Source organism: Microtus oregoni, unplaced genomic scaffold (genome assembly GCF_018167655.1).
Source record: "Microtus oregoni isolate MIOR12 unplaced genomic scaffold, Mior012 000019F_ref0000042, whole genome shotgun sequence".
NCBI classification, from domain to species: Eukaryota; Metazoa; Chordata; class Mammalia; order Rodentia; family Cricetidae; genus Microtus; species Microtus oregoni.
The window spans coordinates 3631718-3656513 of NW_024543078.1; the positions used below are offsets into that span (position 1 = coordinate 3631718).

At 56.4% G+C, this 24796-nt stretch overlaps 1 protein-coding gene across 7 annotated transcripts; it reads right to left on the reverse strand.

Annotated features, from left to right (window-relative positions):
• Positions 1-121: 121 nt before the first annotated feature.
• On the reverse strand, positions 122-24311 carry Tcf3 (transcription factor 3). 7 transcript variants are annotated; one of them, XM_041669181.1, is made up of 18 exons: positions 23709-24310; positions 21360-21491; positions 18513-18585; positions 12621-12694; positions 12449-12527; positions 11488-11555; positions 10876-11008; positions 10208-10257; positions 9035-9053; positions 8718-8875; positions 8502-8631; positions 8117-8175; positions 7944-8022; positions 6995-7068; positions 6520-6805; positions 5232-5364; positions 4849-5084; positions 122-2154 (listed from the first exon to the last, which is right to left on the reverse strand). In XM_041669181.1, the coding sequence occupies exons 2-18, from the start codon at positions 21429-21431 to the stop codon at positions 2012-2014; spliced, it is 1866 nt and encodes a 621-aa protein (XP_041525115.1). In that variant the 5' UTR covers positions 21432-21491; positions 23709-24310; the 3' UTR covers positions 122-2011. The 7 variants fall into 7 exon arrangements, with proteins under 7 accessions (XP_041525115.1, XP_041525111.1, XP_041525114.1 ...); XM_041669177.1 differs by having other exon boundaries at positions 6520-6802; positions 8951-9053; XM_041669180.1 differs by lacking the exon at positions 4849-5084 and adding an exon at positions 2286-2509 and having other exon boundaries at positions 8951-9053; positions 23709-24308.
• Positions 24312-24796: the final 485 nt, after the last annotated feature.

Genomic DNA, 24796 nt, shown 5'->3' on the forward strand with positions numbered 1-24796 from the left:
ATGCCTTTAATCCTTGTACGCGTCCGGAATTGAGTTCAAGGCTATCCTTGATTACAGAGCATTCCAAAGACCAGAGAGAGAGAGAGAGAGAGAGAGACAGACACTGGGCTGGTTGGTGGTGGTGCACGCCCTTAATCACAGCAGCAGGGAGGCAGAGGCAGGCAATCTACAGAGGGAGTTCCAGGACAGCCTGGGCTGTTATACAGAGGAACCAGGTTCAAAAACAAAAACCCCAAAACCAAACCCAGTAAGGTAGAGGGAGGGGCTCAGTGGTAAGGTGCTTGCCACGCAGTCTGGGAATTTGACTCTTCTAACACTCCACAGCTGTGTAAAGTGACAGCCCTATAACTGCAGTTCAGGGATCCCGACTGTTATGCAGGCCGTCAGGGAACCCAGGGCTCCATGCATGCGCTAGCCGATTACCAACTGAGCCACCTCAGTCCCTCTTCTGCTGTCGTGCAACTGGGCAACAGGACTCGTGGGTGTTTGGGCTGAAGACAGGTTGATTGCCCTGCATACAGCAGAGGGGAACCTGGATGAGCCCTCACTGCCTGCCAGTGACCCAGGCTGTGTTCCCTCCAATCCAGCTGTTCCAGAGGTGCAGAGTCTGCAGGCCAAAGTGGTGGATAAGGTTTACCATAACAAGGTGTTACCATGGTTCCCAACGAATTTTCCTCACTGGAGATTTTTGGGGCTTCCAAAGGGACCAAAGTCAGCATGGAGCAGGTGTGAACTGTTGTAGGGGTACTTGGTAGCCCCAACATCCCCCACCGCAGAGGCTAGGATAGGAAGAAATGACGATGCCAGGATCTGAAAAATGGGTGAAGATACTTTGGAGGGTACCTGCGGCCACTCTGCCGAGATAGGGAAGCCAAAGCCTGCACCATCTGCCCAAGAGCCAGCTGTGGCTGTGTGTATGGCAGCTAAGTATAGGTAGCTTTGTATCTCAACTAACCCTAGTAGCTGGGCCCACCTGTGGGAGATCTCTTGGCTGGACCCTAACCTGGCCACACCTTCTGGTGGCAGTCTGCATAAAAGGCACAGAAGGAATCCTTTGCTCTCTGCCTGCTCACCCTCTCGCTGGCGGGTTCGTCTACCCTGCGGCTGAGGCACTCCTTCCCTGGTGAGAGCCCACTTCTTCAGGATTCCAGGGCAGTCTGAGGACTCCAGCGCTGGATTGGGACTGCTGAGACATCCTGCTTCGGGAGTAGGGCAACCCAGGTCACAGCCCGTAAGCCACACTAATACTCTATCAATTCTGTCCCTTTAGAGACCCCACAACTCATCACCCAAGCATTCAGGGCAGTGAGGAAGGAGTGTGAGCCTTTGAGAAGAGAGGCAGAGACCATGGTTCCGCTGCTGAGCACAGGCCGGGCACAAATAGGTCCTGGGCTCACATGCAGCGGGAACGGGATGACCCTTTGATCAACACTGGGTCTTTTAAATGCTACTTTAATAACCTTGCAGACCATGAACATGACTCTGAGTTCTAGAAACAGCAATAGACAGGAGACTTTTATACAAAAATTTGTTGCTTACAAAACATACGCAAAAGAAAGCTAAAAGAAAAAAGTAATAAGACACAGAAGGCCTCGTTCTTGCTAAGTTTTGTCTACATTAAAAAAAATCTGATAACTAATGTTCTTTTATTCTCCTTTAAAAAAAAAAATACGCTTAGGCACGATGTGCTGGTGGCTCTGAACCAGAACCAGTCCCCGGCTGCCCCTGCCAGGGTGCGGTCCAATCCTTCCTTCGTCCACAGTTAAGGCATCTTTTTTCTTTTCTGAAAAGTGAGCATGCTGCTTTTGTTTCCAGTTTCGGTTAATGGATGGGGGAGAGCTCCCCTCAGCTTGCTTCCTGGGGCCAGGACACAGGGCGGCCATGGAGCCCCGAGGCCCCGCAGCGTCTGTGGAGCCTTGCTGCTGCAGTGATGATCCGGAGCTCTCCGCCACGCCTGGTGCACTTCAGGCAGTGTGGTGGTCCCTGGTCCCACGGAGATCCATGCATTGGCTCACAGGTGCCCGGGTGGGTTGTGAGCCTCACCCAGGCCAGGGTGGGTGGCTGACAGTGCCAGCTGGGGATCCCCGACCACGCCAGACACCTTCTCCTCCTCCCGCCGCTTCAAGCAGGCTGCTTTGGGGTTCAGGTTGCGTTCTGGGGGGAGTGGAGGAGAGCGCAGTGGGAGACTGTCCACAGTTGGGGAAAGGGAGGGTTGGGATTGTGCTGTGGCCACCCCTGGCCAGCAACAAGCCAGGGCAGAGTAGGATGGGGCGGGCGCAGCCTACCTCGCACCTGCTGTTCCAGGCCCAGGATAACCTGCACCGCCTGCTGCAGGATCAGCAGCTTGGTCTGCGCCTTATCCGACTTGAGGTGTAGCTGGCACATGCGGCCCAGCTCCCGGAAGGCCTCGTTAATATCCCGCACGCGCACCCGCTCCCGTGCGTTATTGGCCATGCGCCTCTCCCGGTCCCTCAGGTCCTTCTCCTCCAGGGACAGCACCTCGTCCGTACTGCTGGGTCACAGCACCGAGCCTCCGTCAGGGGGAGGGGGGGGGGCCGCTGCACGCTGTGTGCTAATGTGAGTGACACGGGTGCGGCCAGTGTTGGGGAATGTGCGTGGTAAGGAGTGGTGGCAGCTCTTCAATGTGGTCAACCCCAAAGGGCGTCTGTCTCTGGGAGGCTGGGTGGTCACTCTGGGAAGGAGAGGCCTTACCCTCCCCTAACACATGTGGAGGAAGGTGGGACTTGTCCCTTGCTCATGGCTCTGGGTGACAGGATTCAGGGCTGGGCTGAGGCCTAGAAGGCTCATGGAAAAAACAGCACTCGGGCCTGAGCCCCGCACCCCAGAGCCATGGCCGTCCTAGCTGGGCCAGGAGCAGTGCCCATCTCCACTGTGATGGACACCATGGCAGCAGCTCCAAATGCCCGAGCACAAGGCTGAGACCCTGTCCTGCCTGAGCTGAGCCCACGCCTCAGTCTCCCCCTAGGGGTGCAGACGGCAGTCACCTAGGCTGTGAAGGCCAGCATGTGCCCTTTGCGGCTCATGCCCCTGCTGCCCACGATGGACCATATCCCTCTGGGTGGCAGTAGTGGCCCCAGACCTCAGGACAAGCGCGCAGACCAAACTGCATGTGGGCACAGAGGCTGTGTGCCCAATGAACCCTTTCCTTCCCCTGAGGCCATGCAGGGCCTTATGGGACAAAAGGCCCCAGGTGGCGGTGTGGCCAGTCCTGTCCACAGGGCGGCAGGTGCGAGGTGCAGGGCGGCAGGTGGCAAGCAAAGGCAGGGGACAGCCAGGGCAGAGGGAAGAGCATGAGAGACAGAGCAGATGAGGCGGACTTGTGGGACACAGGGTGGACCACACGCTCTGCCACCACAGACAGAGACCTTGGAACAAGGAGAAAGTGGAGCCGGCTCGGCAGAGCCCACGCTGCAGGAGAGAAAGGGTTAACGGCGGCAGCCAGGGCAGTGCAGGTTAAGGAAGCAGAAGGGGCCAAGCTGAAGTCCTCCCTCACCGGCTCTGGGGCAGGTGGATGGGGAAACTGAGTCAGGGAGAAGATGCTCTCAGAGAGGTGGGTTGGGTCCCTGGCAAAGTGAACAGGGATGGGACCTCTGGGTCCTTGGGGAGTGGGGGTCACTGGCCCCTAATAGCCAGGCTCTGGGATAAGGCCGGGCCAGCAAGCGTCTTGGATGGGACAATTTGAAAGAAGTCCTCAGGCCAGTGGGGCCAGGGTGACGCACTATAGGGAAGGAGCGTTAGGGACAGGGATGGAGGGTGGCCAGTGTGGGGACAGTCAACCCGGATGACTAGCGGAAGGAACCACCTGTGGTGGGGTATTAACGCAGGGACAGAGTCCTGCAGGGGCAGTTGGGGTGGTGCCAGTGAGGGTGAATGGTATTGGGGAGTCAGCATGTGAGAAAACCCATGTGAGGGATCAACAGGCATGGACAGTCAAGGTGTGAGCAAGTCAGGATGAGAACAGTCAGTGTGTGGAGATCAGTCATACGGGGAACAGCTGATGTGGAAAGCACAGTGATGTCAGTGAGGGCAGTGGGGAGTCATCAGTGGGGGGCTCAGTGAGGATGGAGGAGTCGGGAGGATGGAGGAGTCGGGGAGGATGGAGGAGTCGGGGAGGATGGAGGAGTCGGGGAGGATGGAGGAGTCAGGGAGGATGGAGTCAGGGAGGATGGAGGAGTCAGGGAGGATGGAGGAGTCAGGGAGGATGGAGGAGTCGGGGAGGATGGAGGAGTCGGGGAGGATGGAGTCAGGGAGGATGGAGTCAGGGAGGATGGAGGAGTCAGGAAGGATGGAGGAGTCAGGGAGGATGGAGTCAAGGAGGATGGAGTAAGGGAGGATGGAGGAGTCAGGGAGGATGGAAGAGTCAGGAAGGATGGAGTCAGTGAGGATGGAGGAGTCAGTGAGGATGGAGTCAGGGAGGATGGAGTCAGTGAGGATGGAGGAGTCAGGGAGGATGGAGTCAGTGAGGATGGAGGAGTCAGTGAGGATGGAGGAGTCAGGGAGGATGGAGGAGTCAGGGAGGATGGAGGAGTCAGGGAGGATGGAGGAGTCAGGGAGGATGGAGTCAGTCGGTGTGGATGGGGTCAGTTGGTGAGGATGGGGTCAGTGAGTGTGGGGACAGTTGGTGTAAGCTGAGGGCTGGTCGCTGGTGCATGGAGAATCGAGCAGGGACAGTCAGCGCTGGAAGTCAGTACAGAGAACAGCCTGCAGAGAACCCTGTCCGGGACCAGAGGGTGTGCGGGTTGGTTGTGAGGGACAGTCACTGTACTCTGGCTGGGGTAGCAGGGAGGGGAGCATCGCGGAGGCGCAGGGCGCGAGCCGCCCACTGACCTCGCACCTGCTGCTCCAGGCTGAGGATGACGGCCACGGCCTGGTGCAGGATGAGCAGTTTGGTCTGTGGCTTCTCGCTGCTGAGGTGCAGCTGGCACATGCGGCCCAGCTCCTTAAAGGCCTCATTGATGTCGCGGACCCGCAGGCGCTCGCGGGCATTATTGGCCACCCGGCGCTCCTTCTCCCGCTCGGCCTTCTGCTCTGGGGGGAGAAGGTCGTCCTCGTCCTCGTCTGGGCTATGGGGGAGGGGAGCCAGGGGCCAGAGGGAGACAGTGAGGTGACGCGGTGGCCTGCAGGGGCCTCCTGGGGTCTGTGTGCACATGTGATGTATGTGCACGTGTGGCGTGTGATGTGTGCGAGGCCTGAGGGGAGGGGTTTGGCACCTGGTGCGCGTGCGTGGGGCCTTCAGGTCCTTCTTGTCCTCCTCGGCGTCGGCCACTGATGCATTCTCCTCGTCGTCCTTCTCCTCTCGCTTGATCTCACTGACTCCTGCCGTGGCGCCTGCCCTCCCGAGTCCTGCAACAAGCCTGGGATGAGGGGTGGCAGCAGCCACCAAACTCACCTGAGGGGCCCTTTGCCAGGGCGCAGCTGATTTGTGGGGACATAAATAAAGATGGAAATAAAACAAGCCACCAAGACTGCTGCCTCAGGCCAAGGTTAGAGGGGCTCCCTCCCCACTCAAGATCTAGTCTGATACTGAAGCCAGACTAGAATCAAGTCCCACACCACACGCAGCAGTGGAGACAGAGACCCGCACTGTGAACTCCAGAGTGGGACATTTCTGCCCTGTCCTCCACTGTCCGAAAGCTCTCCACAGCCCACTGGGTCCCTTGCATGCTGGCCTGCCGTAGTCTTAGCGGCCTCCTCCACCCCCCTTGCTCTGCCTCCAACCCATCAGGCTCCATCCTGCCCTGGGGCCTTTGCAGTCTTGCTGGAGTCTCCCTCCCTCCGTCAGCTCCTGGACTCAGCAGAACGGTCACCCTAAGACACCATCCCATTTCCCTTCCACTTGCCCTAAACTTTGCCCTGCTGGCCCTAATATACCCTAAAAATGTTACAAGAGAACTGTCCCCATGGCCCTGCTGACACCCACTATGGAAACAACACCTGTCCTAGGCCCTCATCTGAGAAGCAGGCACCCTCCCTGCCAAAGGAATCAGCCTGGCCCTGCTGGGATCCTGGGCCCCACCCTGTGCCTCAGTGTCCCCAGACTGAACCAGACACAATAGTCCCAACCTTGCGAGCAACAATGAGGATCTGGACAATCTTGGCCCCTTGGTGGGTCTGACAGTCTGCGTGTGCACGTGTGTGCATACATGCATGTGCACACACAAGTCACATCTATCAAGTGTCCTGCCCTTGTCACTTAACCCCAAGGTGAGTCTCAATGAACTTGGAGCCCCCCCCATTCCCAGAGATCCTCCTGCCTTCCGCTCCTCAGTGCTGGGTTACAAGGTGCACACTCAGGTGTGAGAACCACCAACTGAACAATGTTTTGAGGCACAGGCTCTCACGAACCTGAGGCTGGCTAACTGCCCAGGGACACACCACTGTGTGTCCAGTTCGGGTCTGCAACTGAATGCTTAAGTTGGACTGAGCCACCCTTCCAGCCTCGAGGGACAGGAATTCTGTCCTTCCCTCGGTGATCAAGCCCAGGACGCTGGGACTCACCACTGTAGGAGTCAGGAGGCCTCTGTGAGAGATCGGGGAGGGAGCTGGGCTGGCTGGGGAGGCTGGCGTGATTATGCAAAAGACTGGCACCACTGTTGAGGCCATCCTCAGGGTGGCCTCCACTGACCAGGCCCGCGTGCCGCCCGCCCAGTGGCATGGGGCCCGCGAAGCTTGTGGTCAGCGCCCCATGGCCAGGCAGAAGTCCATGGAGATCACTAGCGGTGCCCACAGCGTGGCTGCGAAGGACATGGATGGCCTCATCTAAGCGGTCCTCCATCTTGCTCTGCTGTGTGAGTGGGTAGAGAAGGTCCACTGAGCCCCGGCCAGGCAGCAGGCAACTCGTCCCTGCCCCTCCTGAAGCTGCCCCTGCGGCACACTGAGTGACTTCTCCCCCCGGAAGGGCTCCATATTCCAATTCTGTGGTGATGGGATTGACTGGCACTTGATACCTCGCCAGCAGGGAGGGGACACTCACCAGGCCGTGGAGACCCCCGTCGTAGCTGGGAGATAAGGCACTGGGGGCTCCTGCCCGGGGCCACTGTGATGTCCCTGGAGGGGAAGGAAAGCCATGAAGGAACCTAGGCAGTGGGACCCAAGGCTGGATGCACTCAAAGATGCTTGACACTAACCAAAAAAAAATAAATAAATAAATAAAAAAAAGCCGGGCGGTGGTGGCGCACGCCTTTAATCCCAGCACTCGGGAGGCAGAGGCAGGCGGATCTCTGTGAGTTCGAGACCAGCCTGGTCTACAAGAGCTAGTTCCAGGACAGGCTCCAAAACCACAGAGAAACCCTGTCTCGAAAAACCAAAAAAAAATAAAAAATAAAAAAATAAATAAAGATGCTTGACACTGCCACTGCAGACACCGCTCAATCTTTGAACCCCAACTCCTTCCTGCCTGGGGAACATGACCCCTGACCTCAGAGGAGCCAGTCCTGACAAAACAGTTACTCTCTGTCCCTCCACACCTGGATCCACTGCTGTGAACTCAAACAAAGGGCAGGTGGTTAGCTCCAGAGGCGACCAGACAGGCCCAGCTGAGGACAGGAGTGGAACTGTTCTGTAGACCAGGTTGGCCTTGAATTCACAGAGATCCACCTGCCTCTGCCTCCTGAGTGGCTGGATCAAGGCATGCACCACCACACCAGGGAGAGCGTTTTTTTTTTTTTTTTTAAACTCCTACCTCCCAGGACTTCTAGAGGCTCCTGGCTCCCACCTGACCTCACCTAGTTGATGCCCTGCCACCGCCACCACCCACCCCGGCGTGGTGTTCCTCACAAGAGCTGAGCCTGAGGTCAACAACTGGACAAATCACAGGTGGAGGCCCACCTTACCCTCATGCCACCTCTCACTACCTGGCCAGGACTCCAGCCTGGGGACAGCCCTGAGGTCACGCATGGTTCCCGTGCCCATCCCATACACACCTGGCAGGCCCTGGGGTGAACCCACAGGCGTTGAGGGGCTAGGTGAGAAATTATTGCTGGAGTGATCTGGGGAGTAGATCTGCAGTGATGGGGACAGAGGAAGGGGCAGTCAGGACCACCACGAGGCTACCAAAAGTCCCCCTCTGCCACCACCAGTCCAGGCCCCTGCTCACCGAGGCCAGTGCCTTCCCAAGGGCATCCCCTGAGCTGCTGGCTGTAGTCCCTCGGGTACCTGTTGAGAGAGACAGGTAAGTCCTGTTCTGGGAGCCTCCATCCTGCGAATGGTGGGACCCTCCCTCTTATGACACCCACCACCCCCAGTGTCATGTCTTGCCTAATACTGACATCTGTTTCTTCTCTGCCTTGGTTTCCCCCAGTCAAGTGGAAGAGCCATTTGTCATCGAGGCCTGCTCCTAATATTCCAGGGTCAATCTGAGGTGCCTCAAGGAGGGGACCATGTTTTCTAGCTCTGGCCCAGCAAGTGTCTCATCTCCATGGAGCCCTTATGCAGCCTCTTGGCTCCTACCCGGGCCCAGGAAACACTGGGTTTGACCTCACCCATGAGGCTGTCTGCCCCGCTCACAGGAGGCGTATGGCCAGAAGTGCCACCGTAAGTGCCAGGGGCGGCAGAGAAGCTGGACACAGCTGGTAGTGTGCCGTTGACCTCAGATCCATGCAGCTGGTAGCTCTGAAGGGACAATTAGTAGGTGAGGGGCACGGTGATGGTCGAGGAGTGGGGCCAGAGCAGGCAGGTCCCCCGACCACAGCACCTACCATGCGCTCCTGCTGCTGGAGGCCCCCAAAGGCACCGCTGCCCACAGAACTGCTGCCTGGTGCAAGAGGCAGAGGGGATGAGCCATCTCCTAACATGGGCCCAAAGCCTGCTTGGCCGGGGGGACTCCAGAGCTCTGCCGAGGGGTGCAGGCTGCTGTCTGTGTGGAGGAGGAGGATGAGCCTAGGGACCCAGCCCTGCAGAGCATCCCCCCGCCCTCGGGAGCCCCACACACCTGCCACATAGAAGGGGGAAGGGTAGGTGCTGCTGGGGGTCTTGGCAGAGGGGTAGGCTATAGCATCCCTGCTGAAGCTGTCACCTGAGCTGGGTGGATACACCTGCAGAAGGAGGGCAATATTGGAGAAGGGTGTGGAGCCATCTCCCCCCGCCGTACCCTCCAAAATGTCCCCTCCAAGCTCAGCTCTTGTCTAGCATGAGCCAGTGCTGGAAGTCTCCCTGTTCCTCTGGGAACATAGGACCCCTGCTCTCAGAAGCAAAATCCCACCTACCATACCAGCATCAACCCTGACCAGCTGGCAACAGCTGGAACTCTGACAGCTTGAAGAAATGGGGTGTGGGCAGGGGGAGGGGGGATCCTGCCACCAGTGTCTGCCCTGGGACAGGACTCAGGAGGGGATCGGTTGCTCATGCCTGCCCTGGCACAGGACTCAGAAGGGGATCAGTTGCTCATGGCTGCCATGACACAGGACTCGGGAGGAACCAGCTGTTCATGTCTGCCCTGGCATAGGATTCAGGAGGGATCAGCTGTTCATGCCTGCCCTGGCACGGGAGCAGGCAGCAAGTCTAAGCTGGCTGCTGGGTTAACTTCCACCTAGCTTAACTGCGTTTTATTGGTCATAGTCTCTGATCTTAGTTCTGCTCCCCCAATATGTGTGTTTCTAGGGAGCCCTGACCTATGCCCTCCACCACTGCTGGCCCCAGTACTGACATCAAAGGAAGCTGCGGGGTTCTGGGTACACAGAGGAAGCAGGGGCCTGAGGCATTAGTATACAAAGTGCACTGTGTAGCACAGGCCAGCCTACAATTTGTGACCTTGGGAGAGGCGGCCAGGCTGAAGAATCCAGCACACCGCCTTTCTTAAGGTGATTAAATCATAGGCACATAGCACCGTGAACCACCAAGGGCTAACAGCCATCTGCCAGGGTGGACAACCAGCCAAACACCAAGCCGGTGGGTGGGAACACTTCCAGCCTTGGCAGGTGGGTGTGGCTGGGAACAGGGGGGACATGGAGGGACCAGCTCACAGGGATCCCCCATCACCTCCCCCGACCCTACTGTTAGAGGTTACAGGCAGAAAACCACTCCTAAGCTAGAGGGAATGAGGCCCGAGGAAGGACTTCCTTGGGGAACAGACGCTTGCTCAGTCCATACATGCCAACCCTCTGGTGACCCATGGGATGTGGCCACAGATTCTGGCACGGAGAATCCACCATACACGGTGACTATAGGCTCCAGGCCTGCCCATACTCACAGAGGAGGGAAGACCAGGCGGGACCTTCCGGACCTTCTTAGGCTGCGTATCTGCAGGGAGCAAGAACAGAGGACACACTCCCCACATGTCCTTCTGTGGACACTACTAGGCTGGGGTCAGGACCCAGGAGCGCACACTTCCAACATTTTTTCTTTTACTGTTTGTACTGCACTATATATTTTCTTCGCTCTCCCCTTCTACCCTCTCCCATGACCCCCATACTCCTAATCTACACAGGAAATCATGTCTTCTCTTTTCTATGTAGATCCATGTATGTCTCTCTCAGACTCATAACACAGCCATAAAAACCTGGCGGCGGTGGCGCACACCTTTAATCCTAGCTCTCTGGAGGCAGAGACAGGCAGATCTCTGAGTTTGAGGCCAACCTGGTCTACAGAATGAGTTCCAGGTTAGCCAGGGCTATACCAAGAAACCCTGTTTCAGAAAACAAATCTAAAAACCCAGAGTCCCACCCACTGGGACTAAGATACAAGAAAACACGGGGGGGGGGGGGGGGGGCTGTACAGAGACACCAGCATGCCCTGTGGGTGCAAATCAAAGCACCCACTGTGAAGCCCTCTGTGGCCGCCGAGGCTCAGTGGCACCCAGCCCAGGCGTCAGCCTATCACACTGCCCCTTACACATGCACGTCCCCAGCTCCAACTCACCCAGGCCACCGTCTGCAGCTCTCCGCCGAGGGTTGCTGGGGTATGAGGGGTAATACTGGGAGCCGCTCTTGACACCAGATGGAGACAGTGGTCCAGGGTTGCCGAGGCCCAGCTCGCCTGGCAGGAAGGCAGCCTGAGGGGGGATGAGCAACCAGGAAGCTGGGGCTGATGTCTAGACCCAGGCCTGATCCCCACCTGAAGACCCTCCCAGCTGTGAAGATCAATGCTACATGGGCAAGGCCAGCCCCCAGGTTTCGCAAATACACAGCACCCATGAAGTGCCCTCTCCTTACCCATCATGCCATCTCACGGCCACCTCTCGCCAGGGGCACAGGGGCCCGCGCTGGGGTATGAATCCCGCTGACAGTGGCCTCGTGTAAGCAGCCAAGTTGGGGCACGAGAACCATACCCCGTACAATGCCAACTGTGCTCCTCACATGGGTTAGGGCTACTGAGCGGCTTGGGGACTGGAGAGGTGACGTGAACATGGCCATGGTTGGTGCACAGCCTGGTTCTGGTTGCTGCTTAACAACTGCAGCTCCCCCAGCACAGTCTCAACTCCAAGGGTCACCTTGGAGATCAGGCCAGGATAGCCCTTCTGCCTCAGTTTACCTGACTCAGTGCTCCAACACTGGTTTCTCTCCCGAAGGTGGCATAGGTGCTCCGTTCACTGCCCTTGCCTGCAAGGGATAGAAGGAAGTCACGAGAGATCCCAGGAGGGTCCCCCAGACAGTGGGGAGTTGTACATGGTGGGTCTCTGGCAGGGCCCTGTCTGGACAGCCCAGCTGCCCAGTCCCCTTAGATACAGGAGAGAGGACAAGGGGAACCGAGCAATGTCGGGGCCGACTATCTACAAACTTCTCTGTTCTTTTTTTCTTTGTGTAAGATGGGTTGAGGGTTTTGACTGCATGTATGTCTGTATGTCTGTGCACCATGCATGTGCCTGGAAGAGGGGTTCCTTGGGATTGGAAGATTCCTTGGACTGGAGTTATGGTTGCTGTGTGCCACCACACGGGTACCTGGACTGAGCCCAGGTCCTCTGTAAGAGCAACAAGCACTCTTAACTGCTGAGCCATCTCTCCAGCCCTGATTGACTTCCTAATCATCCTGCTTCAGCCTCCTGAGTGGTTGGATTCTGAGGGCTGCTGACCCTGCCAGCACTCAGTGCTCCCAGGGTCCACCCTGGGGGGAGAGGGAGATGACACAGGATGGGTTGGAACAGACACAGCTGGCCTCTGTGGGAACTGCCCTCTGGCCCTGCCATCCTGTCAGGCAGGACACCCGAGGAAGAGGCAGGAGAAGGAAGCCCAAAAGGGAACATGCACCCCACAACTGCAGAGGCCACGTTGGGCCATGGTGGAAGGAGCTGGGGTCAGGGGTCAGTGCTGACCAATTCTGATTCTAGAAACATCCCACTCTTGAGTTAAACCTTCACGGTTTTTCAGGCCTCCTGACCCACTGCCCAGTGATTGTTCTCAGTAGCCCCCCAGGAAACAGGCAAGGCTAACTCTCAAGCGGGGCAGAAGCCAGGGCTGTGACTGCACCCCACTGTGCACAGAGTGGCCACACTCACCTCCAAGCCCAGCTCCTAGGAACGTGGAAGAAGGTATGCTGCTGTGTGATTCACTGAAGTGGGCACCTTCACTGTAAGTCTAGGGGAGACAGGCAGAATGGGGAGTGCGGGTGAGACAGCTGTCCCAGAGGGAAGGGAAACCGGGGACCTGGGCCTTGCAAAGGTGTCTCACCCGGCTGGGGTCGAAGGAAGAGCTGTTCTGGTCACTGCTGCCCCAGGAGCCTGAGCTGGGACGGTCCTCAAGCCCTGTAGGAGGCAAAGGGAAGCCTAGCCCAGTTCTCAGGGGACTCAGAAGGCTTAGGGTCCCCGCCCCCCGATATGCCTAACAGCAATGAGCTCAGCTGCCTCCATCCTGCGCAGCCTGGGACCCATCTGTCAAAACCTCAGCTACTGTGCCGACTCAATCCCATGGCCAGGGCTCTTGTTCAGGTCTGTGTGTGATCGTGCAGGACTGGGCATCTGAGTCAGAGAGGTTGTCAAAAGTGCAGAGAAGCAGGGTCTCCCTGGCAGGGGCTCCGCCTGGGAGCCGACTAGCTCAGTGGGAAAAGGCAGACACTGTCAGACAGGGACAGTGGCACACCTGGCTCGGGCTCTGCAGCCTCATAGGGTTTATGGGTCAAGGGTTTATGTGGTAAGACAGGGGTTAACGAGCCTGGAGCCCAGAGGACCTTGTCCTGAGGGGCGGAGTAAACCAGGGCTGGGCCCTTATCTTCCCCAACACCTCAGGAGCAGCTTACACCTCTCCACCCACAGCAAACTCTCCTTCCTGACCCCTAGGCTATCCCCCCACACACAGGGACCACAGGGTCCAGCCTTTATTCCACCCAACTTGGCCACATGGTCACACAGTGTGCCTCAGTTTCCCTATCGTGAAACTGGATGGACAGGCAGAGGAGGACTGAAGTGTCCACATCCACATTCTGGGCTGGGGGTCCTCCTGGGCCTCCCCCCCCACCGCGTACCCCATGAGCCCCCAATGCCGCCCAGGCTCTCTACCAGGAACTCTCAAACCCTAGAGACTTTATTATGAGCCTCTGTGCTCATCATCCCCTCCCTGGAGAATCGGGTTTAATTGTGGTTAATTTGCATAATTATGCATATTAATCTCTCCACCTCATGAATATTCACCTCTCATTACACCTTCTTGTTTCCTGGTAAAGTTTCAGTGTGCAGGGAATGGGGGGCTGGGATACAGCCTCGGGGGCTACAGGAACTACCACTAGCATCAGGTGCAGTCTGGGGTTGTCTACACCCCAAAATTTTTCACTGTCCCGGTGAGGCTGGGGTGGATGGGCAGCCAGCACCCACATTGTTGTGATCCCACCAATCCTTATTCAACATAAACCCCAGGGTCATACAGGATGTTCTGGAAGCCCAGACCCAGCCTGGGTGACCCCTGAACTCAGCATACAATTGTCCCATCCCAGAACTTGGCAATGTTAAAGATCCCCCGAGAACCCAAGACCTTCCAGCACAAGCCTTGTCTCTTCCCTCTGGAAACGACAAAACTCGGGAGCCCTTCCCCCACCCCATTAATAGTTATTAAAATCACCCCAGCTGATAAATTATGCATCTTAATAACTATCATGAATATTCATACACACTAATTAAAACATTCTAACGGAAGATGCTGATGTCAGGTGTGCTCCACAGAGCACCAGGAAATGGCTGCCTCCATCCAGAGTCGGGCTCAGTGACACCCAGACAACTCAGAAGAAGGCCCATATTTAGAGTTCTATTCTTCTGAAGCACTGTTGGCACTCTGGCTCCCGACTTGCTTTTATAAATAAAGTTTTCTGGCACACGGCTCTTCTGGTCACGTGCTGTCTGTCTACAACTGTATTCATGACAAGGCTTTCGTTATGAGGCCCATCGTGGAGACGATCACCTGCCCTGGTGTACGGTACAGTGGAACTCACCCATCGCCACCGTTTCTTCCTCACTTCCACAGTCCACTCAACAGGGACGATGCCCAAGCAAGCACGACAAAGGAACCTGCCTTCCCTCCTACTACCTCCACTCACAACGCCAGAAGACAAAGCCACGAGAGCAGAAGCAAGTTTGAGACAAGCCTGGTCTTTATAACACATCTCAAGAGACCCAAAACGAGGGCTGGAGAGATGGCTCGGTGGTTCCAGAGGTCCTGAGTTCACTTCCCTAGGCCTCTGGCTTCTCGCTTCCCAGGGTACCGCACTCGAATATACATGTGCACACTCGTACATCATTGGAAAATAGTGAAAGTAAACAAAATACAAAAAAGAAAATATATGGCTGCATGAATAATATGGTCATGATATATACTCAAAAAAAAAACTCAATAGAGAATGTCTGCGAATTTTAGGCGGAGTTCCACCCCCACCAATGGCTCCAGCCCCTCACTGGGGATTCTAGGCGGGGCTCCACCCCCACCAATGGCTCCAGCTCCTCACTGGGGATTTTAAACGGGGCTCCACCCTGACCACGCCCCCAGCCCCTCACTGGGGGATTCTAGGCGGGGCTCCACCCTGACCACGCCCACAGGCTCTCAAAGTCAAGACTCAGGCAGAGGGCAGACTAGGCAGTTTGTGTCTGCCTAGCATGTTTGAGGTCCTGGACTCCATCCTAACACACCTCCCCCATCAAATCGAAATGACCAGTGAACACATGAATCCGAAACTACTAAAGTCCGGCAGAGAAAGATAAGAACTTTTCAAAGAGGAATTAAGATGAAAGTAGAAAGGAGTCGATGGCAAATATCGATTCTTCTCCAAGGAAAAAGATTCCACAGCAAGATCAATACAACAGACCAGGAGACAGTCAAGGACAAAGGGACAGAGGTGGGAAAGCAACTTTACAGGCAGCTATGGAACATTGGAAACGGGGTGGGGACAGATGGCTCTGTTTTGAGGAGTGGGGCTCACACAGCCAAGCTGGCCTGAACTCACAAACCTCCCTGCCCCCTTCTGAGTGCTGGGATGACAGGCTCCCACTCCCACATTCTTCTCCTGAGTGGGAGTGGCTGATCTTTGAGGGACTGGCTGGCCCACTGACCAGGCTGTCTCAGAGGACACAGAGGTGCGTTTCACAAACACGAGGACTTGAGTTCGAGTCCCAGAACCCACCTAAAAAGCCAGGCATGATGCTTACTAGTACTGGAGAGGTAGAGACAGGAAGATCCCTTGAGCCCAGGGGCCAGCCAGCTTGGCTGGATAGGAGAGCATCAGTTGTAGAGACCCTGTTTCAGTAAACACAGTGGAGCTGAGCGGTGGTGGTGCACACCTTTAATCCCAGCATCCAGGGCAGTGCAGGTGGGTCTCTGAGTTCGAAGTCAGTCTAACTTACAGAGAAACCCTGTCTCAACAACAACAACAACAAAAACCCAACAAGAAAAGCAAGGAGGAAGGCAGGTTGAATAGCCACAGAGAGCCCCCAGCCACCAGGAAGCTGTGCCCCCTTCACGGCCTCTGCTTCGGCTCCCGCCTCCAGGTTCCTGCCCCTCATGATGTAGAGGTATGAGCCACACAAAACACTGTCCTCCCCACGCTGGTTTTGGTCACTGTATTTGCCATGGTGACAGTAAGCGTCCTAGGATTCTCTAAGACCCAATACACAGGTCAGCCATTGCGGTTTGAGACAGGGTTTCTCAGTGTAGCCCTGGCTGTCCTCAAACTCTGTAGACCAGATTGGTCTTGAACTCAAGAGATCCTCCTGCCCCTGCCCCTGGAGTGTTGGGATTACAGGCATTGGCCACCACCTTGGCAGACCCAGTCTTATGTGGGACCAACACAGCACAGGACAGCTCTGGAAACACCAGTGAACACCACAGGTTGGGAAGGAAGGCTGCTGTGGGATACTTTTGCACTGCTTGAAGATGTGTTGCTCTGATTGGTGTCATAAAAAACTGAACGGCCAATAGCTAAGCAGGAAGTAGAGGAGGGACTTCCGGGGAGAGAAAGCAGAGGAATGTAGGCCACAGAAGCCATAGAGGAAACAGGAAGAACAAGATGGAAGAGGGTAACAGCATGTGCTAGAACAAGCCTAGGCTATCAGCCAGGCTTTCATAATTAGTTAAGTCTCCCTGTTATTGTTTGAGAGCTGGCTGGCAGGACAGAGACTCACAAGCCCAAGCTGGCCTTCCATTTGTTATCTAGCAGAGAATGACCTGAACTGCTCATCCCCCTCCCTCCTTCACCTAGTGCTGGGGTTGTCCCACCATGGCTGGCAGCAACCGAATTCTAGCCCTCCACTTGGAGACTCCTGATCCAGTCCCCAGAAGCAAATAAAACAGAATAAACCCACTGGGCCATATGACAGCACTGAGCTTGCAGAGGCCCCAGGTTCAGCTCCCAGCACCCACTGCAGCCGTCTGCAACTCCAGACCCTGGGGACCTGACACCCTCTTCTGGCCACGAGAGGTACCAGGCACAGACATGAGGTACAGATACACATGCAGGCAAAGCACCCACGTTGCAGCCTCCTGATCATCACCACGGGGTAACCACTGCCTCAATGCTCTGCACCCGGGAGGACCCAGAACTCCAAGAACACCCCCTGAAGTCACCCTGTAACACACAGTGCTTTAGAAACGATAGTAGAGTTTTTTCTAAAGCATTGGTGGATTTTTGTTTTTATGACAGGACCTCACTACATTCCCTGGAAACCTGGAGTTCCCTGTGCAGACCAGGCTGGCCTCTGCTTCCTGAGTGGTGAGATTCAAGGTGTGCACCTCCACACCTGGCCAGGCAGTAATAAAGGGAGGGATGTGTCCTGAGCGCCTCGAGGCACGTTTCAAGAGGACTCCATCCATGCAGCAGAGGTGGGGTCGGGGATGTGAGAGAGAGAGAGATTAGAAGCTGAGCCCCTTCCTATGCAAAGAGCATCTGCAAGCCAACATGTATCACACAGGTTCCTACGTGAAAAGACACTGCAAGTCAGCATTGCTTGTGAAGAGTAATTCCAAAAGGAAACACTACCAAGAAAAAGGAAACTCATCAAACAGGCGGGCTCAAGCCATGGAAGGAACTCACCACGAGACTGACAGGTCTGTGATCCTTAGCTGCCACCCATCCTGTACCGACAGTGCTGGGGACCTGCCGTATGCACCCCATCCCCCTGTATGTACCTCAATCTTCAAGAATAGGGCAAACACCCTTCCTGCAGCCCAGAATGATAGAAGTGCTGTCCCCTCAAATGGCCCATGTGGTCTCTATCCCCTGTGGACGTTGGGCTCTAGGCCACACAATTGTGTCCCCAGGACAGAGAGGTCACATGCCAGGCTTCTCAGGGCCTGAACGTAAGCCTGGTCCCCGAGGGTCCAAGGGCATATGAGTGGGAGCAGGTCTGGAGCTTAGAGGGCTGCACGGGAACCATGGAAACCAGAGGGTGGTATCTTCAAGGTCCCATCCTGCTGAGCCTGCCTGCCAGTGAGATCCGCGTCAGTTGTGCCCTCCAGGCCCCAGAGCAGGCCTTTGTGCAACCAGGGAAAAAGGGTCTGGAGAGCCGTGCTGCCAAGAGGGCAGCCCATCCCACCCTAACAATAGCTGCCAACCTGACCTTACCCCCCCCCCATCGTGGCCGGAAGCCTGGGCACTGAGGACTGGGGGCTGCTTCCGGGGTGACGGGAGCCTGTGGGGATTTCCAGGCCTTCAGGAGTGCCCAGATGGCCTTCCATCCACTTCCTCAGGCTGAGGGGAAGACCAAGACTGATGGCCTTGCTTTTGGGAGGGGTAAGCAAGAACCACCCATACCACCTTCCCAGATGTATCCCTCCACATGGCCCAGAAGGACCCTTGCTTAGCAAAAGCCAGCCAGCTGGGATCTGAGACCTCACAAGTCCTGGGTCCTAGGAAGCCCCCAGCCCCTGCCGTCCCTGCTAACCAGGTTCGGCCATGTACATATCAAGCACCTAATATATGTCCAAAAGGCAATTACTTGGGGAGGCCAGGCCGCACTGTGGGCCTAGAGGCCTAGGCTCCAGTCAGCCCAACCCAACGGGCTCTATAACAACCACACTCTGGCGGGGCACGTGTGAGGAAATGCCACTGTCCACAGGCCGACCCACAGACGATGCGCCCCTCTGTCCTACCTGAGCCTGCAAACTGGGATCCGGCCAGGGAGGCAGGCCGGCCCTTCCCGTTGGCCACAGGCAGTGGAAACATCTGTGGGGACAGAGGAGAACAGTGAGTGGCGGAGCAGAACTTGGAGCTCTGGGGACGGGGGACTCTGTGGCAGGAGACCGCAGCCAACTCTGAAGCTGAAAGAACACTAGGCTAAAGGGGAGGGATGGGGTCCCACTTGCTAGAGGGTATGACTTACAATTTGTTTTTGTGGGAGCCCAATCCTGGATGTCATTTCTTGGGAGGGTTTCTCTGTATAGCCCTGACTAGCCTGGAAATTGCTGTGTAGCCAAGGCTGGCCTCGAACTCACAGGGATCCACCTGCCTCTGCCTCCTGATTGAGTACTGGGGTTAAAAAGTGTAGGGCCGCCGGGCGGTGGTGGCGCACGCCTTTAATCCCAGCACTCGGGAGGCAGAGGCAGGCAGATTTCTGTGAGTTCGAGGCCAGCCTGGTCTACAAAGGGAGTTCCAGGACAGGCTCCAAAAGGTACAGAGAAACCCTGTCTCGGAAAAAAAAAAAGTGTAGGGCCATCTTGTTGTCTTTGTTTTTGATTCTTTTTTTTTTTTTTTGGTTTTTCAAGACAGGGTTTCTCTGTAGCTTTTTAGACTGTCCTGAAACTCACTCTGTAGTACAGGCTGGCCTTGAGTTTATGACCCTCCTGCTTCAGCTTCAAGAGCGCTGGATGACAGGGTTATGCCAGCGCCTGAACCATCTACTCTAGGTCACGTGTTTCTTCCCACCCCAGCATGACTGCAACAGGCTTCTGTTCAGCAGGGTGGCCAGGCAAGAGTCCCCAAACACCATGGCAGCCCCCCACTTAAGACACACACTGCCAGGAAGTGTGGCCCAGCCCCTACTAAGGGGAAACTGAGGTTGTCCCCCCAGCACTTGGGAAGCAGAGACAGGAGAAAAGGTCATCCGTGGCTACATAGGGAGTTAGAAGACACATTAGACCTTGTCTCAAACAAAAAGGGAGAGGGAACTGGGGCAGTAGGTGGCAGAACTGGTCATGTGCGTGAGGGTCTTGGAGGGAGCCTCTTACTCGCAGGATCCTGACCCCTCCCAGCTCTTCCATGCCCAGAGTGCTCAGTCTCTACATATTAAAGGCTCCAAGGCACAGACAGCCAACCCCCAACTTGTGTGGGGCCCAAGAGACAGGAGTGGTGAGAAGGTCCAGGCTACCCACACCATCCTCTATACCTTCCCTAGACAACGAGGCACTGACAGTGCAGCCCCACAGCCGGCAGGCGCAGGGGCCACCATCCCTACCCCCACCACACAAGGAGCGTGGCTCTGTTTGGGGCCAGCACAAGCTGCAGGGTAAGATTCTGTCTCAGAACACCTAAGAGGAGCAAGGCAGAGGGACAGCTCAGCGGTTAACACACTGGCTGCTCTTCCAGAGGACCTGAGTTTGGTTCCCATCACCCACATGGTGGCTCACAAGCATCTGTCTCCAGTTCCCTGCTCTTCTGACCCGAGCGCAAAGGGCACAAATGGGATACACAGACACACACACACGTGAGAAAAGTTAAGAATGAAGGACAAGGTGGCACATGCCTCGTCTTCCCAACACTTGGATGCTACATGAGATCCCAGCTCAAAAACAAAGCCTTCCAAACAGGAACCTACCACCCAACACGGCCACACGAGGCCTTGTTACAAGAGGTGACTCCTGCCTGGTGACTCCTACCTTCTTCCGTCTCAGTTTCTCCTCTGTGCCTCAGGATGCTCTCTGACCTACATCAGGGGAAACCCTGGGTCCTTTGGACTAAAGAGGAGGTGGCCCGGAGGCTTGGGGTGTTCCCTTGGGTCCAACAGAGCTGAGCTGCACCCCCAAGCTGGTGTGTTCCGGGCCACTAGGCCGTGACCTGTCAGTTTAACAATAACAAAAAAGAAAAAAAGAAAAAAAACAAGCAGACCGGGCCTCTGCCTACTCAGCCAGGGAGGCAAAAATAAGATGGACCTTAAAAATATCGGCAGGGCCTTCCGGAGCCTTGGGGGCTCCGTACCCAGGGCTGCATTTCCGCAGGCCTGCTGCCTGGTGCTGTTTCGGTATGGGCACGCTTGTTTTTGGCATAATTCTGCGGCCTGGGTGCCTTGTGGGGAGGAGCAGGGGAATTCAGGCCGGAAGTTGGCCAAGGAGCTTTCAGGGCACAGTGGTGCTCCTGGGGGTGGGGCTGAGAGCAAGACTCCACAAGATCAGAAAATGATGCTGGGTCCTGAAGCCCAGGCCCAGTGTCCCACAAGGTGCCTGCCGCACATACGGTTGAGCTAGGGGCCTAGTTGTGGGGATGCCCACCAGCTCATTCCTGGGTGTCTCTGTGCTCTGACTTCTGCCAGCCAGCAATTTCTCTGGGCATTCACACAGCTGGAAAGAAAGGACTTCCACAGAATGGGCAAGAACTGCCCGCCTCTCCCCAACCACGGCTGATGATGACATGCTAACGGAACAGGGTGTCTCTGAGGTCCCCAGCATTGGTCAGCACAGCCTGGGACCACATTCTCGCCATTTCTAACTCTGATGGTCACTTCCTGACTATGGTCAAGGCCACCAGCCCCCCACAGCCACACTGGGCTCCTGCAATGAGCAAGGCAGAGGAGAGGCTGGAGACCTCCTCCCTGGGCTCAGTTCCCCCATTTGAAGTGGTAGGTGGGTCCATTTCTTTTGTGGGTGTCACCATGCCTGTTGGGGGGTCCCAATCCTTCATTCCCACTTTTGGGAGCTGGGGGCCCCATGCCGACTGGCACACACCCCTCCCCCTTTGGCAGTACTCTCCAGCCTGGGAGCAGAGGAAGGCATTAGGGGGCAGCTCACCATGCTGAAGTCCAGGAGATCACTGAGCTCTTTGTCGGAGCCCACAGGTGCCATTCTCTGAGACTGGTTCATTGTCCGGCCAGGGCCACAGGCGTGGGAATTGGGGTGGGTTCCCCAGGCCTAGAAACAGCCCTGTGTGGTGACACCAGAGACAGGTGGGGAGAGAGGTATGAGACCGTGGACAAGTAGGGACTACAGGCAAGGGCTGAGGGGGTCAATGGGGCCCGGGAGGGAGGCAGCAGGCAATCTGGATTTTGGGGGATCCCCTGCAGAACCTTCAACAATAGAGGGGGTACATATAAGAACTATCTCCACTCCCAGAAGTTCATCAGAGCATGATGTTTCACATCTTAAAACGGTGTTGGGGGGCTGGGAACACTCCTATCAACTCCCCTGGGGTCCATGGGCCCCATCAAGGAGGGGAGAAAGGCCTGGGCCCTGTCTCCTCCATAAATTTGGTGGCACCTTCTCATTCAGCAGCTGTTACAGAACACTCAAAACCCGTCACCCCCAAATTCAAAGCAAAACTTCAAGACTTCACTGGTGGAACAGATGGATGTTTTGCCTGGGACCCACAAATTCTCCCTCACCCCCAAAACCTAAACTCGTTCAGAAAAGTTAAAAGACAAAACCAAGCCAAATAGTCTGTCTCACTGTCAGGACGTATCTGGGAATTATTCAGAACAAAGTCTGAAAACACTCTTTTACCAACATCACCCTGGGGGCAGGGGGTGCCAAGAACTGTGATTCCCCTTTAGGTACGGGTGCTCTGTTCCACCAGCAGGGGTGGGAGTATCCACCTGCCAGGCCACATCCCATAACAGCCCAGGGAGGAGAGGAAAGCCCAGTAGCTCACCACACATTAAAGAAATTAACTTTTTCCCAGGGTTCCCCAGAAAGGAGAGAAGGCAGGGATGACCCGAGAAACCACAAGGTGGATGGAGAAGGAGGTTCTGGGGCTGAGGAGGACCCGAGTCCAGAAGTTCAAGGACCCTAACTCTTCCGTTTGCCAACTCAGACAGGGGCACATGAAACAGCGTGGAGTACCCCTTCCCCCGCTGTTTCTTTTCTTTTTCTTTTTTATCCTTTTTGGAGGACTGTGAAACTAACCTTTTTTTTCTTCTAAGTTGTACGAAACCACACTTTTTTTTTGTGGGGTACTTGAAACCGATTTTTCTAGGTAACCCCAGGGGGAGAGGTACCACAAACACTGTGGGGAGGGTGGAGTGAGACTACCTGAGACTTCTTGGATTGTTAAGAGGGAAGAATGGGGGACAACCCTCCCTTCCCTCCCTCCCCCACTCCAGCAGCGAGGGAGGGAGGGAGGGAGGCTGGAAGCTCTCTGAGAAGGCAGGCCACCAGTGTGTTCCAAACCCAGGCTGTGCCGCGCCCCACATTAACACAGAGCAGATGTTCCCAAGTTGGGGTCCCCATGTCTCCCCACCTTCTCTGTACCCAGGGGTCCCTTTTTTGTAGCAGACAAAAGGACCTGTTCTTTTTTACCTCAGAACTCTAGCTTGAATCAGGGGGCCCATTTCTGAGTGTGTATTGGGGGGAGAGGTGTCTCCTAAGGTCCCCAGGAGTTGGGGAACCCCTAGCTAACGAAGTGATTATCCTTGCTCTTCCTTCCAAACTTTCAACTCAAATTCAGGGTTGGGGGGCCTCCCTGGCAGAGGGTGGGTGGGAAAGGGACACCTCCCTCAAAATCCCCAAGAGTTAGAGAACCCTAGTTTGTGGAGTGGGGGGGGGATAAACCTCACTCCTCCAAACTCCAGTCAGGATTAAAAGATATGTTTTCAAATGATGGGGTAGAGGTCGGCGGTAAGGGGATACCTCCCCTAAGATACCCACGAGTTGGGGCACCCCTAAGCTTGGAATAAGGAGATGGTCCTTTCCCTCCCCTCCTAACTCCAGTTCCGATCGGGGCACCCCTTTTTGAGGGTGGAGGTTGAGGGTAGGTGGTAAGGAAACACCGCTCCCAAACTCCCCATGAGTTAGCGAACCCCTATCTGATGAAGTTGGGTGACCGTTCGAAGAGAACCGTCACAAAAGAGGCCTGGGCAAAGTTTGCTCCCAAGTACGCGCGTCCCCTCCACGTCGCCCCCTCTCCAGGCGCGCAAAGTTGAAGGCAGAGAACAATGCGCCGCTGGGCCCTGGGCCCTGTGTAAGGGGGACGCGTGCAACTCTCCCCCGGGGGCTCACCCCATCCCCAGCTTCCCCGCGGACCCGACAGAGACCCGGAGGCAACTTTTTCTTTCCATGCACTAAGCAGAGAAGGGGGGGTCCCCACCATGAGCGCGTCCCCGTGCGCCCCACGCGCGCGCCCGGGGCCCCTCCGCGTGCGCTCACCTGCTGGGTGGGGGCATGCACCGGGTGCACCGGGCTCCCTGCTGCCCACCGCCCTCGGGGACCCCGGGGACAAAAGGGTGGCGGGCGCGTCCCCGAGGGTCGCGCGTGGGCGGCGGGAGCGCGCAGGGCTCGGGGGCGCGCGTCCTTCCTCCTCCTCCTTCTCCCCACTCGCGTTCGCGTCGCCTGGCCTCTCTCGAGCTTCTCGCAGACCAGGCCCCGCGGGAAGGGACCGTAGCAGAGGCGGCGGCGCGCGGCGGTGGCCCGCGGTGGCCCGCTACGCCCGCAGCCGCCGGCGCAGCCTCATCTTCCTGCGGCGGGAGACATGTTCCGCCCCCCCACCCCGCCCCGCGCCGCGGAAGCCACGCCCTCTAGAAGCCACGCCCCCACCATCCGAAAGCCACCTCCCCCGAGTCGCCGCAGCCGCGCCCCGACCGGATGCACGCCACGGATCCCTCCACTACCTCTTGAGGCGACACTAATATACACCACCTCACAACAGTCCACTGTCAAAACACTCACAGAGATTACCATGACACCCAGAATCAACCAGTATCTAATACTAAAGTGTTTCCGGCGGAGGTATTATCTACCAGACCGCGGTAAAGCCTCAGGGACTATCTTCCTACGCGGTGGAATACAGACACTGAGCAAAGCGTCATGACGCAAGCGGGAAGAACCATGAGATTGCACGAAAAGGCCCATCACAGGTAGCCAATGGACAGACGGGAAGCTTTGATTGGCAGCGGCTTTCACCATTCATCATGAACCCCCGGCTGCATTCCCGCCCCCCACGGCAGAGGCGGGATTCTCAGAGAGAGAGAGAGAGTCCGCGAGACGCTCTCTCGAGGGGAAGGCGGTGGAAGGGCGGAGGTTGGAATTTATTTTCTGGTTGGTATGCCCGCCGGCACCGCCACTTCGAGTGGGTTCTATTTGCGTTTCTAGGGTCGACCCTGGGTCTTATGTGTTGCGAGCGGGTATATCAAAGTCGGGAGGGGATATCAGATCCTTAATGAGAGGTTAGGAAACTATGGGTCATTCTGTTTCCTGCTGAGGGACCCCCACGTGGATCAGCTTTTCCTTCTCTTGAA

Bases quoted from the DNA above. Each gene is read 5' to 3' on its own strand.
- Tcf3 (XM_041669176.1), bottom strand. From the start codon at position 21,431: ATGAACCAGTCTCAGAGAATGGCACCTGTGGGCTCCGACAAAGAGCTC. The intron at 12,528-12,620 runs GTGAGACACCTT...TGTCTCCCCTAG, and splicing joins CTTCCTTCGACCCCAGCCGG to ACTTACAGTGAAGGTGCCCA. The intron at 9,054-10,207 runs GTGAGTATGGGC...CTCCTTCTGCAG, and splicing joins CGCCTGGTCTTCCCTCCTCT to GTGTATCCACCCAGCTCAGG.